Source organism: Centrocercus urophasianus, unplaced genomic scaffold, assembly GCF_019232065.1.
Source record: "Centrocercus urophasianus isolate 14NV4802_14NV808 unplaced genomic scaffold, USGS_Curo_1.0 seq_24, whole genome shotgun sequence".
NCBI lineage: Eukaryota > Metazoa > Chordata > Aves > Galliformes > Phasianidae > Centrocercus > Centrocercus urophasianus.
Genome location: NW_024884800.1, coordinates 1519182 through 1532503, shown reverse-complemented (window position 1 = coordinate 1532503; position 13322 = coordinate 1519182). Strand labels below are relative to the sequence as shown.

The 13322-nt window shown below is 56.1% G+C and overlaps 1 protein-coding gene across 1 annotated transcript; it reads left to right on the top strand.

Moving 5' to 3' along the window:
• Positions 1–395: 395 nt before the first annotated feature.
• On the top strand, positions 396–13230 carry BCORL1 (BCL6 corepressor like 1). The gene is made up of 12 exons (XM_042824974.1): positions 396–1212; positions 1488–4061; positions 4361–4526; positions 4738–4818; positions 4995–5417; positions 6537–6766; positions 6878–7084; positions 7176–7342; positions 7815–7960; positions 8887–8964; positions 10784–10937; positions 11703–13230. Exons 1-12 carry the CDS (start codon positions 1102–1104, stop codon positions 11977–11979), a joined length of 4614 nt encoding a protein of 1537 aa, XP_042680908.1. The 5' UTR covers positions 396–1101; the 3' UTR covers positions 11980–13230.
• Positions 13231–13322: the final 92 nt, after the last annotated feature.

Genomic DNA, 13322 nt, shown 5'->3' with positions numbered 1-13322 from the left:
CCCCCTGCCGCCGCTCCCGCCGCCCGCCGGGGTGGAGCTCGGCCTCGGCGCCGCGCTGGGCCCGGCCCGGTCCGCCGGAGCGCCCGGCTCGGCTGTCATCTGCGGAGCGCTGCGGAAACGCGATCTGCCCCGTCCCGTTGTTAATAACGACCCGCCGGAACCTTCGGTGGCCCGGCCGAACGGGGAAGACGAGGGGACGGAAATGTCCGGGCTGCGTGTGGGGAGGCTGGGCGGGTCCACGAGGCTTTGGGATGGGGCGACGGCCAGGCCTTCAGCCCGGCCCCGTCCCGCTGTTCGTCCCGCTGTCCGTCCACCCGTGTGAGGCTGCCCAGAGCCGCTCCTGGTGCCCGCTCTGAGACGCGCGGCCCGGGGATGGGGCTGGCAGCATCGTCTGGTTGTTGTGGAAGTGTGTGGCAGGAGGGCAGAAACAGAAGCAGTGTTGGGGCTCTTGAGATCCCTTCCAACCCCTGCAGTTCTGTCATCAGCAAAACCTGAAATCGAGTTCTTTGATCCTGACAGCAGCGCTTGTCTGTAACGGGGCTCAGTCAGAACAAGGCTGGAAGTTGCTGTAAATACGTAAATAGAGAGCGTGTGAGCGCTGCCTGCTCCTCTGTCGGATCATAAGGACAGCCGTGCGCTTGGTGCATCCCATCTCTGTGGATCCTTGATCTGAGTTCACACTCTGCATTCACGAGGTGTCATGCAAAGGTTCATACGTTCTGGCCAGCAGGATGGGTGGCTGTGCAGCTCACAGACACAGCTGCTGGGCTGGGACAGCAGGAATGTGGTGGGGAGGCAGAGGAACAGGACAGGATCTCTGAGGACAGGGCTGGAAGTGTGTGGCGGAACAGAAGGGGAGATGGAAGGGACAGGAGCAGGTGAATGGAGCCCTCTGGGAGGGAGAGGACAGTGATGGACAGCGGTGTTGCTCATCCCTACAGTCCTGCAGTGGTCAGCACCCATTGCTGTTGTGGGAGGTGTAAGGTGCAGCGAGCTCGTGGCTGTCTGGACCATGCTTCTGCTCGTCAGCTGCTCTGCTGTCCCGTGTGAGGACAGGGAAGGTTAGGATGCTGGGAGAGCGTCCTGGTGTTTTGTAACACTATGTCTTATTCCCCCTTTAGGAGAGCCCCACTTTCTGATGAGGAGTCTAAAACCAGCAGCTCCCAGCATTTGGGATCTCAAGAGTTTTGCGTCAGCAGCAGCCTTTCCAAGGTGAGCTCCATTTGTGCCCATCCGGGTCCTCTGGGAAGGCCTTTCTCTGATGGAACAGGTCAGGCAAGAACACCTGCCCTTATGGGTCCTGCAGACCTCCTCTCTTCTTGAGAGGGATGCAGCAACGTGCACAAGGGGCAAGCAGCTCTCCAGGTGAGAAGGAGCATCTGCTGGCCTCTGCCTCCTCAGGTCAGGGCTGGAGAGTAGGTCCTGTCTGCTTTGCTAGGAGCTGCTTCCACAGCTTTTCAGGATTGTTTTCTCCCTTCTTGTTGCAGGTGGAGCTCACAGCAGTCAGCAGTGGTGGCAGCAGTGCCCAGGATGCAAGTGGCAAGGTGGAGGAAAAGATTGGACCCAAACTGGAAGAGCAGCCACCTGATCCTAACCCAAGCCCAGAGTGTGTGGGAAAGACTGTGAAGGACGATGTTCAGGGCCCTCTGGCAAGCCAGGGGGATGGCAGAGGGCAGGAGCCTGCAGTCCCCCAAGCTGCTGAGCAGGAGAGCAGCAGTGCTGATGCTGTGGGGATGCCTGCAGATCCTCCCAGCGACAAGCAGGCTGACGTTCCTTCCACCTGCTCTGTGGCTCCAGAGAATGAGCCTGCTGGGAAGGAGAAAACCGCCCCAAGCACCGGAGCACAAGGGCCAGCAGTGCTGGCAGAAGGGACATTATCTGTGGTCGCCTCCAGCTGCAGCACCTCAGCCTCCACCCCTGCAACTTTTACTTTGAGTCGAGTGTGCTTTCCCACGTCTCAGGCCCCTGCTATGCACAAAGTGCCCCTGTCCTTTCAGCCTGGGACGGTCCTGAGCCCGAACCAGTCGCTGGTGTACATCCCACCGCCCAGCTGCGGGCAGCCGCTCACCGTGGCCACTCTTCCAAGCACTTTGGGGGTCTCCTCCACGCTCACCCTTCCCGTCCTGCCTTCCTACCTACCTGAGCGTTGCGTGCCAGGCATCATTGCTTCCCCGGAGCTGCGTTCCTACCCCTACACCTTCTCTGTCACCAGACCCTTGGCTTCAGATGCCAAAGTGGTGTCGGTGGAGGTGAATCAGCTTAGCTGCTCTTCGCCCTCAGGTGGAAGCGGTGCCCAGACCGCTGCCGATGGCGCTCCCTCGTCCACAGCTGGCCCTGGCCCGTCGTCCAGCCAGCCTCTGCCGGCAGCACCGTGTGGAAGCGCTGCTCCCTCTTCTGGCACTGGCACACAAGCCAGAGCAGCGGCAGCTCCCGAGCCGCACGCACCAGGGGCGGCGACTTCGCTTTCACCTCTGAAGTCCCCTCCGCAGCTGGAGCGTGAGATGGTCTCTTCTCCGGAGTGCAGCGAGATGCCTCTCGATCTCTCCTCCAAGTCCAATCGCCAGAAGCTGCCTCCACCCAGCCAACGCAAAACCCCTCCGATGCCCATCCTCACCCCTGTGCACACCAGCGGCAAAGCACTTCTCACCACGGTCCTGTCCAAGTCCCAGCGCGCGGCCCAGAGCGCGGGCAGCAGCGTCACCTCGTGTCTCAGCACCACGGCGCCCTTTGTCATCTTCCCCGAGTTCCTGCGGAACAGAGAGCAGGGCTCCTGGGTGAAGAACACCACCCTCATCAGCACCATTCCAGGCACCTACGTCGGCGTTGCCAACCCCGTGCCCGCCTCGCTGCTGCTCAGCAAGGACCCCTGCGTGAGCTTCAGCAGGGACCCCCACCACCTTCCCAAGCAGGAGCCGATTTCCATCATCGATCAGGGAGAGCCCCGAAGCGCTGGGGCTCCCTGTGGGAAGAAAGCCAACCAGGCGGGCGCAGAGAGACAGCAGGATCCTGCCAAGAGACTGCTTCATGGCAGAGCTGCTCCGGGAGCTCCTTTGTGTCAATCCAAGGACATCTCCACCTGGAATCCCGTCCAGGGGAGCGTGTACCCACGATGCCCTGTGAATGGCAAACCTTCTAATCCTCAGCTTTTGCCTCTCGGCTGGTCTCCTTATCATCAGACCCCTCTGCTTTCGATCGGCATCTCCACCACGGGGCAGCTGCCCCCGAACCCCAACAGCTCCTGCAAGCCCGCTGGCACAGGTGAGCTCCCCACGTTCCTGAGTGTGCAGCCCACAGAGCCCAGCGCGGCGGCCCAGAGCCTGCCTGAGGGGCTGCCCAGGCTCCCACCTGCGGAGTGCGAAGCTGCATCCAAGAGCAACAAGAGCTGCCGACCCCTGCCCAAACCCGGCGAGGAGCAGGACAGTGCCATCCCTTTGAACACAGGCCCATCTCCTCAAACCAGCACTTTGGATGCAAAAGGAGGAAAGGGGAAGCTGGACAACCCTTCAAAGAGTCAAGAGCATGAGGAACCACAGGCCGACTCCAGTAAGGAGGGCGTTGTGCAGGCTGAGGCTCCCCAGGGGAGCTGCAGCCTCAAGCAGATGGATGCAAAGCCTAAAAACCAAGTGTTAGCTGCATACCTGTCACACGACGTGCCCGTGGTCGGGCAGCAGGCCCTGCGGGTGGTTCCAGAGGTGCCTGCAGCACCCGTAGAGAATCAGCACAAGGAGGCAGGCTGTGAAGGCTCCCAGCAGCCTCCAGCTGCAGAGCCCCTCCAGTGCACGCATCAGGTGGATCTATGCAGGGTGAAGAAGGAGCGCGTGGAGAGCGATGTGTCGTTGCCTTCGGTGACTTGCTTGCGAGCTGGGGCTGCTCCCCAGGCCTTGGCAGAGGCCAAGCTCACAGCTGCAGGCCAGGTCAAGCAAGAGAGTGGCACACGCTGCAAGTCCAAGCGGCAGCACGACGGCGATGCCAGGCAGGTGCAAAAGAGACTGAAGTGCAAAGCGCAGGATGGCGAGGAGCCCCTGAGCAAATCAGGGAGCCAGAGTGTGCATGGCCGGAAGGTGGGTGAGGTTGGCTGGAGCTGGGGCTGGGGGGGTCATGGTTGTGAGGCTGGGGGTGAGGCGGGAGCTCTGCTGGGCGAGGACAGCTGAGAGCACGGGGCTTTCTACCCATGCTTTGGCGTTGTCTTGCAGTGGATGAAACATCTGGATCTGTATGGAACAGAACAAAATGGATCCGGGGTGTCAAAAATGCTGGAGGGCACCAGTATTATGAGTGGGGGGTGGTCTTTTGTCCCTTCTTTGCTCCTCCAGCACTGTTAGTCATAACTCAAGCTTCAGTCTGTGTCCTCCATCCACAGTGGCGGAAGCACCACGACAACCTGCACGAGCTCAGCAAGCGAGAGGGCCGAAGTGGCCTGGGATCAGTGAGTGATCACAACAGCCTCAGGGTAAAGCGTAAGCGCAGGAGGCCGACGAAGACAGAGTTCCCTTCTCCTGAGCACCGTGGGGACAGCCACGAGGAAGGTACTGCTGTCAAAGGCAATGTGTTCTCATGGGGTTGTGGCAGTTTGGGTTGTGCTAGTGCTGCGGGGCCGAGCTGTTGTTGTCCTGAAGCTGAACGGCCTCTGGAGCTGGTGGCTTCCCACTGCAAACCAGGATCCTAGCAGGTTCCAGGGCAGCAGACGTGTGAGCAGAGATGTGTGACGTACTTCTCAAAGGGTGCTTTTCCCCACAGGTTACCTTGAGAAGAAGCCCAAGAACAACTTCCGGGACTTCATCCCGGTGGTGCTGAGCAGTCGGACGCGCAGCCAGTCGGGTGAGTTGGTGCCAAGCTCTGGGATCTGCCAGCACAACTGGGTGCTTCACTCCTGGGTGCGCTGTGAGCTTTTCCCTCTTCGTGTGGCTCTGTGCCCGTCTTCTGTCCTGCCTGGCGGGGATTTTCCTGTAGGTGGCTTTTTGCCTTTCTTGACACTTGTTTCCACTTTTGTGCAGGAAGCGTTGCTGGCTCTTCTGCTAGCGCGATGGGAGAGTGTGATGTGAGCGGTCAGGATATTTTACCTTTGCTGGAGGAGGATGAGGAAGAAGAGGAGGAGGAAGAGGAGGAAGAGATATCCTTGAAACGTCGCAAGCTGCGGAAATCCCACCAGGCATCACGTTATCACAGCCACAGGGCCAGGGACAGGTCTGTGTCCGAGAGGAGCAGCTGTCACGCGAGGAGGAGCCGGGAGCTGCCCTGGAGAGTGGACGCACCCAGACAGCTGTGGGAGCCCAACGAGGAGGAGGAGGATGACAGCCACATCAAAAGAAAGAAAAGGAGACGACAGAAAAGCCGGAGATACCAGACTGGGGAATATCTGACCGAAAGGGAGGAAGAACGGGTGGGCTTCCCTCACAGGAGGCGAAAATCCAAAGCAGGTATGACAGCTATGGGCTGGGAAGGGATTTCTGGTACCAGGTCGTGGCCCAAGGCTTTCACTTTTATTCCCTCTAAAGCGTGATGGGGTTTTGTCACTGCAGTAGGGACAGTGATGTTGATGTGCACGCTCTGGGATGCTCCATAGATCAGCCAGGCTTTCTGCAGTTCGTTTATGGGCCTCGCGGCCGTGAGTTTCAGTCAGTCCTTTCTGATCCCGCTGATGGCAACTGCCTCCACCACCTCTGGGTGGCAGCAAAGCCCTGAACTTCCCCCCTTGCTGTGCAGAGCGCTTCTTCCTTCCGTGTGTTTTTTAACTGTTCTCTTACTCATTTCATCCAGTGCCCTTAAGTCTTGACAGGATGGAGTGAACGAGGTTCCTCTATTCAGCTGCTGCACCCTTTTGTGGGTGTTTTTTGTTGGTTTTTTTTTGCAAGCTTCAGTCGTGTCCTTACAGCCATCTCCTCACCAGCCCATAGTGTCCTTGCTATGGGGTGTTGCTATTTCAGTGAAGCAGAGTGCGTGTCCTTGTGTGGTGTGTTGGGTTCTGCAGCTCTGTGTAATGAAAGCAAGAAAGGCTTGGATTTCCCCCAAGGCATCCTGGTGCTTCCCACCTGCCTGCAAGTCAAACTGAAACTTTAAAGTGCTACTTCGGTTAAGGGGGAGACATGAGAAGGTGAGGCAGGGTCTGCTTTTGTAGGCAGCAGAGCAGTGACTGTTCACGGGTGCCTGGATGTCCTGTCTGTCCAGAGGGGATCCCACATGAGTCCCACTTGGCCCTGGAGATAGGAGGGGATGCGCTGTGTGGCAGCATGCAGTTACCAGGCCACTGGGAAGCAGGCTGGGTTCCTTGACTGTTAGAGCTAATGAGAAACCCTCGTGAGTCATGTGCAAAGCCCAGAGCTTGGTAGCCTTGATCTTTCCAGACCGTGCTGTTGTATTTCATGTGCCCACGCTGAGTCCATCCACGATGGAGAAAATTTCCATATTCATTGCTGGTGACTCTCTACCATGGGTCTGTGTTCCTGGGTGTGCAGCCAGCAGAGAGCTGGGGTTTGGTTTGACTGGTGGCAAAGGTGTCCTTTATCTACAGAATTTCCTCATTCCCATCTCTCCTGCAGATTTTAGGTACCGAAAGCAGAAGGAGTCAGCGCAGGGTAAAAGCACAGAGCTGAGGCTGAGGAGCAGGCTTTCCCCATCCCCCCGCAAATCCCAAGGACGCCCAGACTTTCGGAACGGCTTCTTCTTGGAGCACTCAGACAGCTCTCCTGTCCAGGAAGAGCTGGAGAAACCATCAGGAAAACGCAAATGTAAAACCAAACACCTGGCAGGGATCTGTGATGAGGGGAAGGTACGGCTTGGATCGACAAGGGGAACGTGGGTGGGGAGAAACGAGAGTGACTCCCATCATGTCAGCAAGCCGGGTCGACGTGTGCCAAGGTTGTACTGCTTTGTTTTCCAGGTGAAAGGACGCTGGAGCCAGCCCAAAACGCACTCTCCGAAGAAGCCCCAGGACTCGTGGCCTCTTTGTAAATCCCATCGTGTCAGCCCAGGGAGCTCCCCTGAGTTGCCTGCAGCCCAGCACATTCCTCCTGAGGCACGGCGGCTGATAGTGAACAAAAATGCAGGGGAGACCCTCCTGCAGCGAGCAGCTCGCCTGGGCTACAAGGTGAGCCTCGGTGCTGCCGCCCGCCTCGCGTCCTGTGCTGCCTTGCTTTGGTCTGTGTGTGACCAAGCCTCCAATGCTCTTGTTTCTGTAGGACGTGGTGCTCTATTGCCTGCAGAAAAAGAACAGTGATGTGAACCATCGTGACAACGCTGGCTACACCGCTCTGCACGAGGCCTGTGCGCGAGGCTGGATCGACATCCTGCACATCCTGCTGGAGCACGGCGCCAACGTGAACTGCAGCGCGCAGGATGGCACGAGGCAAGCCAGGAACATGGGGCAGTGAGCAGGGCTTGTGTAGTGGAAGTGCTAATTCAGGGCCTGAAGCAGTGATGGAGCACCTGGCAGGAAGGCAGGGCCAGCCTAGGGGAGCTCAGGTGCATGCAATGCACTGAGTGATGGAAGGAATGGAGCCAGGATCCACCCCTGCCCAGCCCTCATTTAAGGGTTGGTGGTGGAGGTGAGGGCATCTCTTGCTGGAGATCCCTGCCTATCTGAGGCCTCCCAAATGTAAGCAGCTCTTTTCCTTCATTTCTGCATCTGTGGCTGCTGCATTTGGGCTTGTTCTCATTTGCTTCAGCCAAAGACTTTGCCACCCTGCTATTATCACCCCATTATAGCATTACTTTTTGGGAAGAGCTGGTGGTCATCACTAGATCTGTCTTATCCCAGAACAGGTTCTTTGCTATCCCTCTCTTCCGCTCTCTTTCTGCTAACACTCCTGTCCTTACAGGCCTGTCCATGACGCAGTAGCCAATGACAACCTGGAAACCATGTGGCTTCTCCTCTCCTATGGTGCTGACCCCACTCTGGCCACTTACTCTGGGCAGACAGCTGTGAAGCTTGCCACCAGCGACGTGATGAAGCGCTTCCTCTGTGGTGGGTGCCTGGGGGTGGCTGCGTTTCCATCCTTCCTGTGTGGCAGCACACAGGACCACAGATCCGGGTGTCAGAGGGTTTAAAAGTGCTGAGCAGCCAATGACTGAGTGATTTTTTAGCTCCGTCCTGTGTGTGTGGTTGGTTTTTTTTTTTTTTATTTTTTACCACCCAATGTCTCCAGACTAGCATCACACTTCCCGATTAAGATTCAAGTATTTTTGTTCTTTAATGTACAGGCAGTGCTCTGGTCACGTGCCTGAAGTCAGCAGGAGGATTGGAGATGCTGTTCAGCAGCATCACTTTCTGGTCCTACTGCATAACCCCGAAAGAGAAGCTTTTGTTGCCACACAGTGCTGCCATCCGCTCTAAAATGGCTCTGCCTATGGGGAGGGCCAACTCTGATGACTGGCTGAGGGTGAAGCATGCCCACTTTCTGTACTGTTTTAAGTAGAAATGAGAGGAGTGTCCTGGCTTCTTCGTAACAGTGAGGCAAAGACAATTAGAGGAGATGGTGGTTCCCAGGTAGATAGGAGACAGAAAATCTCCTGTTTCTGAAAAGTCTTGTTGGCCACATAGCTGTCAGGGCTTCTCCAGGCTTAACTGTGCGTGCACCGGTTGTGGATGCAATCTTGAGTGTAAGAAGACCCTAAGAATCTTGCTTTCCAACCCACACAGTGCTATCAGTTGCTTTTCCCCATTGGCTTCTACTTCATGTTCTCAGGTCAGGGCTGTGCTGCCTTCTCCTGAGTGAGGGTGCCCTTCTTGCAAGCGGGTTGTGGTTCGGATTCTGCTGTGATGCCTGACGTTACAGCAGAGAAAAGGAGCAGCAGAGATGGCGTGGCTTACTGAGGATCAATGGATGTGTGTGCCAGGACTGTGGTGTGGCCAGTAGAGAAGCAATAACCCTGTCAATTCTTCCTCTTCAGATTACCTTTCGGATCTCCAGGGGCGCACTGACGGGGATCCTCGAACAGCGTGGGACTTCTACAGCAGCTCTGTACTCGGTGAGTTCAGCCAACCTGATTTCATTTGCAGCAGCAGAGCAGGGAGAAGCAGGTCTGTGAGATGTAATGCATCATCCCCTCAGTTCTGTCAGCTTCCCTTCCAAGTCACATCTTAGATACCTTGCCACAGTGCTACACACTGAGGGTTCCCACTGCTACCAGAAGGGACTCTTTCCTTGTTAAGATGCATCTGTGGATCTTTCTGGACTGTTGTCCCACATGCTTTGAGGGAGACAACTTCAGGACTGTGTGATCAGAGGGCTGGGGCAGCTATCCTATGAGGACAGGTTGTTGGAACAGTTGGGCTCCTTCAGCTTGGAGAAGAGAAGGCTCTGGGGAGCTCTTATTGCAGCCTTCCAGTATCTAAAGGGGCTTTCAGTTCTTCCAAGTGTCCCTTCCCATTACATATCACTGAGGGTGGAGGAGAAACTCTAGGCCACTGCTCAATCCATTTCTATTCTTCGAGGCAGGAAAGCTGCCCACAGTTTCCCTTAGGTCTGAGCATCTAATGTGGGGCCAAAAGATAATGAGAGAAATGAGAGTGTGAGATCTGTGAGGTCTGGGTATGGGAGGCTCATCAGCCTGATCCTCTTTGTGCTCGTGCAGCTCTAGAAACAAAGTGCCACTCCAGGGTTTCTTCTGCATTTGGGACTAGCATTGCTGGGCCTGATTATCTCTGCCTTACAGTGGGATGCAATGGCCTTGTTTGTGAGTAGCTCTCACGTGGCTAACAGACAGGGCTGAGATATTGGGCCACGTTTACTCCACGTGGAACGCACTCCATTCTTTTTCCTGGGTTGCTCAAGAAATGTTTGTGTTGTTTCTTTATTCAGCCGTGGTATTTCAGCTTTGCCCAGCAGTGATCTCAGACCAACATTCTCATCCCTTACCTTTGCCCCTTTCTGCAGTAACTCTTGAAGATTTAAGCAGCCTGTTTGAACTCACGCCTCCTGCCACCTGCTGTTGTTTCCCTGTTAACATTCTGGCTTGGTGCAGTGCGTGGATTTTTCCTGGGCAGCACACCTTAAGATTTTTTTTCTCCAGCCTTTTCTTCCGTGCATCGTGGTGTTGAGTTTTTATTTTTATTTTATTTTATTCTGCACAAATGGTTTATTTGCTTCTCAGCACATTTTGTCTGCTTTTCTCTATGGGATCTCATCTGTATTATATTCTGGAAGTTTTTGGAGGCATGTTAACTAGGCAGGACAAAAACAAGCCCAGGGTTTCTACAAGCCAGAAATCTATGGGGTGATGCTCAGCAGTCGTGCTGCTTGTTGTTCTGTTGCATTTGTGTTCAGGTCTGCTGTGCAGTTGGGTAGCACAGCCTGGCAGCCCATATTTAGACACAGTTCCTGGCACGCACCTCGATAACCTGCTGGCAGTTGTTGAGAGTTGGGAGCTGGGTGATCAGCAAGGAGAGAGCAGTGCCTTCCTTTATGGGATCTGTGCAGACAGAGCACCTCCTCCGTTCTTCTCGAGTGGTGCAGCTTCTCCCAGGCTGCACAGGAGTGGAAGCGTCTCATTCCGCAGGCAGGCGGCGCTTTGTCTCACACTGGGATCGGTGCCATCCTGCTCTCGGTGTAAGATGTTCTTCCTACCCTGTCTGCTCACCAAGGGCAGTTCTCAGGAGGCTCTCTGTGTTTCTCGGAGATGAGGGGCTGCTGGAAGGAGAGCAGCAGGATGCTGGGGCTCAGCGATTGGATTCATTGCAATGTTGTGGGGCTGTAGGGGCAGCCGGTCTGGTTGGGCAGAGCTGCTCCCCACGGGGTGATGGAGTGAAAGTGTGAGCAACACCAACATCTGTTTTTTCTTGTTGCAGAGGGAAAAGACAGCATTGGATGCGATCTTCTGCTCAACCCTCCGGGGAGTTCAGACCAGGAGGAAGAGGAACAGGAACCTGACAACTTCATGTTTGAGTTCTCAGACAAGCCACTGCTGCCCAGCTACAACCTCCAAGTGTCTGTCTCTCGGGGGTGGGTATCTTCTGGAATGGAGAGTATTTGAGTGACATTAATGCTGCACTGGAGGGGTAGGGTGGGAGGTGCTCATGAGCCTAGAGATTGCCCTCCAGGCTGGAGTTAATATGAAATGTTCTTGTATTGAAAAAGCATGCATGCTTGAGGAACTCTTGAGAGCCCGAAGTGACTGCTGGCCAAGGAGACAGGCAGGACAGTGTTTCACGTGGTCACATTTTGCCCTGTACATTTCAAACCACTTTCCCAGGGGAGAAAAACACCATCATCCTTATTCTGAAGGTAGAGGCACAGAGTCGTGGCTGTAGGGCAGCTTTCCTCAGAGCAGAAAATAGCTGCTGATGGGGCGCTTTTAGTGGCTCTCTCTGTCTCACACCACCCCGTAATGAAGCACAACATACTTACTTTTAGAAAAATGTTGAGGATGGAAACCACTCTTGCTAAGCCCCGTGTCAGTGAAACAAGTGGAAGACACCAAGGTGTGATTTGATTCTCAGAGGTCCGTCCCTGAGGCAGTCAGCTTGGGAAAGAATTCATAGTGGGATTTATTTGGCTGTGGGCAGGAAGGGAGCGTTGGGCTGAGATGAACCACTGTGTGCAGCCCTGCAGTGGCTGCGGTGCTGGGGGCCTGCCTTAGGTTGGCTCTCCTGTGGCGTAGATGTGCTTTGAGGAGCCCCAGCTTGGGATTCACTGGCAGCTAAAAGCCCTGCTGGCTGGGAATGCTGCTGGTGCATTCCCTAACGCGTGACCTTTCTATCCTTGCAGGCCCTGCAACTGGTTCCTCTTCTCCGACGTGCTGAAGCGGCTGAAGCTGTCCTCCCGCATCTTCCAGGCCCGCTTCCCACATTTTGAGATTGCCACGTTGCCCAGGGCTGAGTTCCAACGCCAGGTGGCCCTCAGCCAGGTGCTGGCCCAGGACGAGGTGCAGGAGAGCCCCGAGCCGGCGCAGGGTGCTGCAGAGACAGTGGAGCTGGTGCACTATGAGCCCGAGCTGCTGCAGCTGCTGGGCTCCGCGGTGGAATACGAGGCGTGGAGCAGCTGACGGGGGGGGGGGCAGATCGCTCCCTGCATCATGAGGCAATAATAAGGACCAATGGGAAGCAGCCCTCTTCGAGCCAGCAGCAAGGACCTGAGGCTTCGGCCAGCTGATCTCCTCCTCCCGGCGGTGCCTCGGTGCTGGCTGGGGGGAGAGGACGCTGCCTCCAAGGACTTCCTGGGGTTTCTTTGTGCTGAGCGGCGGCGGTCGCGGCTCTGGCAGCCCCATCCAGCAGCGGCAGAGGGAGGTGGGCCCTCTGTGGGGAGGCGTGGGGCAGCGATCGGCTCAAGCTCTTCTGCAGCGTGGGGCAATGGGTGCCATCGCCCCTCCCCGCCCGACCCGTGGAACTGCACCTCTCTGTCTGCCCTCCACCCCCACCCCCGATGTCTTCCATAGTATTTATTTAATTAGTATTTAATTTGTTACGTTTCCTTTTGTTTTTGCAGTCTGTATCACTGTGATTATGTGAGCTCCGGGCTATGGGACGAGGGCTTCCTCCGGCCCCTCTGCAGCACTCCCCAGGGCCTGCGCTCCCCTGGAGCACCACCCCGAGCTGCAGAACTGGGGTCTGTGGCTCTGGCACCTCAGCTGAGAGCCTGGGGACGGTCCCATCTCTTAGCATTGGAGCTGGCTTCTGCTGAAGGCACTCTCACCCGCTCTGCTCCATCCTCACCAGGCTCCATCCTGCGTTTCGGTCACACTGCTGCTCCCTGCCCCTAACAGCTGTCACAGAGGCAGCCCACACTTCCAGCAGCTCAGCCCCCCCCCGGGGTCTCTCCCCTCTTGCCCTGCACGGTGTCTGCTCAGCCTTTGCCCCTCCTGTGTCGTTGGGAGCAGTTCTACCGGAGAGAGCAAGGCACAGGGCAGGGCTGCTGCGCTCCCGGTAGATGGTACAGTTTTATTGTACAGGTGCTAACAGGACTCTGAGGATGGGACAATCTGTTTTTTTGGTTCGGGTTTTTTTTTCCTGTCTCTCCTCTGCTCAGCAGTGGGAGCACTGGGTGTTTGGTTTCTTTTTTTGGGTTCATTTTTTTTGTTTTGTTTTGTGTTGTGTTTCTTCCCAGCCAGGGCAGGTGTACCTTTCCCCCTTGGACTCCCAGCTGCTGGCCTCCCCTCACTGGGGTCTGGCCACTCCTTTTTTAAGCCGAGGATTTTTGCCTTTGGGTGTGTTATTCTGGCTGCTCTTTCTGATTTCTGTTTTATTATAAGCAACAGGCTGTGGTGTCAAAAACACTTATGTACAGAAAAAAACCTGCATCAGGCCCCCTGTCTCTTGCCTCTTCTTCTTTGTACGGTGCCCGCTGTGCCCAGCAGAGCCGCGGGGCTGCAGTGGAGGGAGGCACTCCAGC

Bases quoted from the DNA above. Each gene is read 5' to 3' on its own strand.
- BCORL1 (XM_042824974.1), top strand. From the start codon at position 1,102: ATGTCTTATTCCCCCTTTAGGAGAGCCCCACTTTCTGATGAGGAGTCT. The intron at 4,819-4,994 runs GTGAGTTGGTGC...ACTTTTGTGCAG, and splicing joins TCGGACGCGCAGCCAGTCGG to GAAGCGTTGCTGGCTCTTCT. The intron at 6,767-6,877 runs GTACGGCTTGGA...TTTGTTTTCCAG, and splicing joins GGATCTGTGATGAGGGGAAG to GTGAAAGGACGCTGGAGCCA.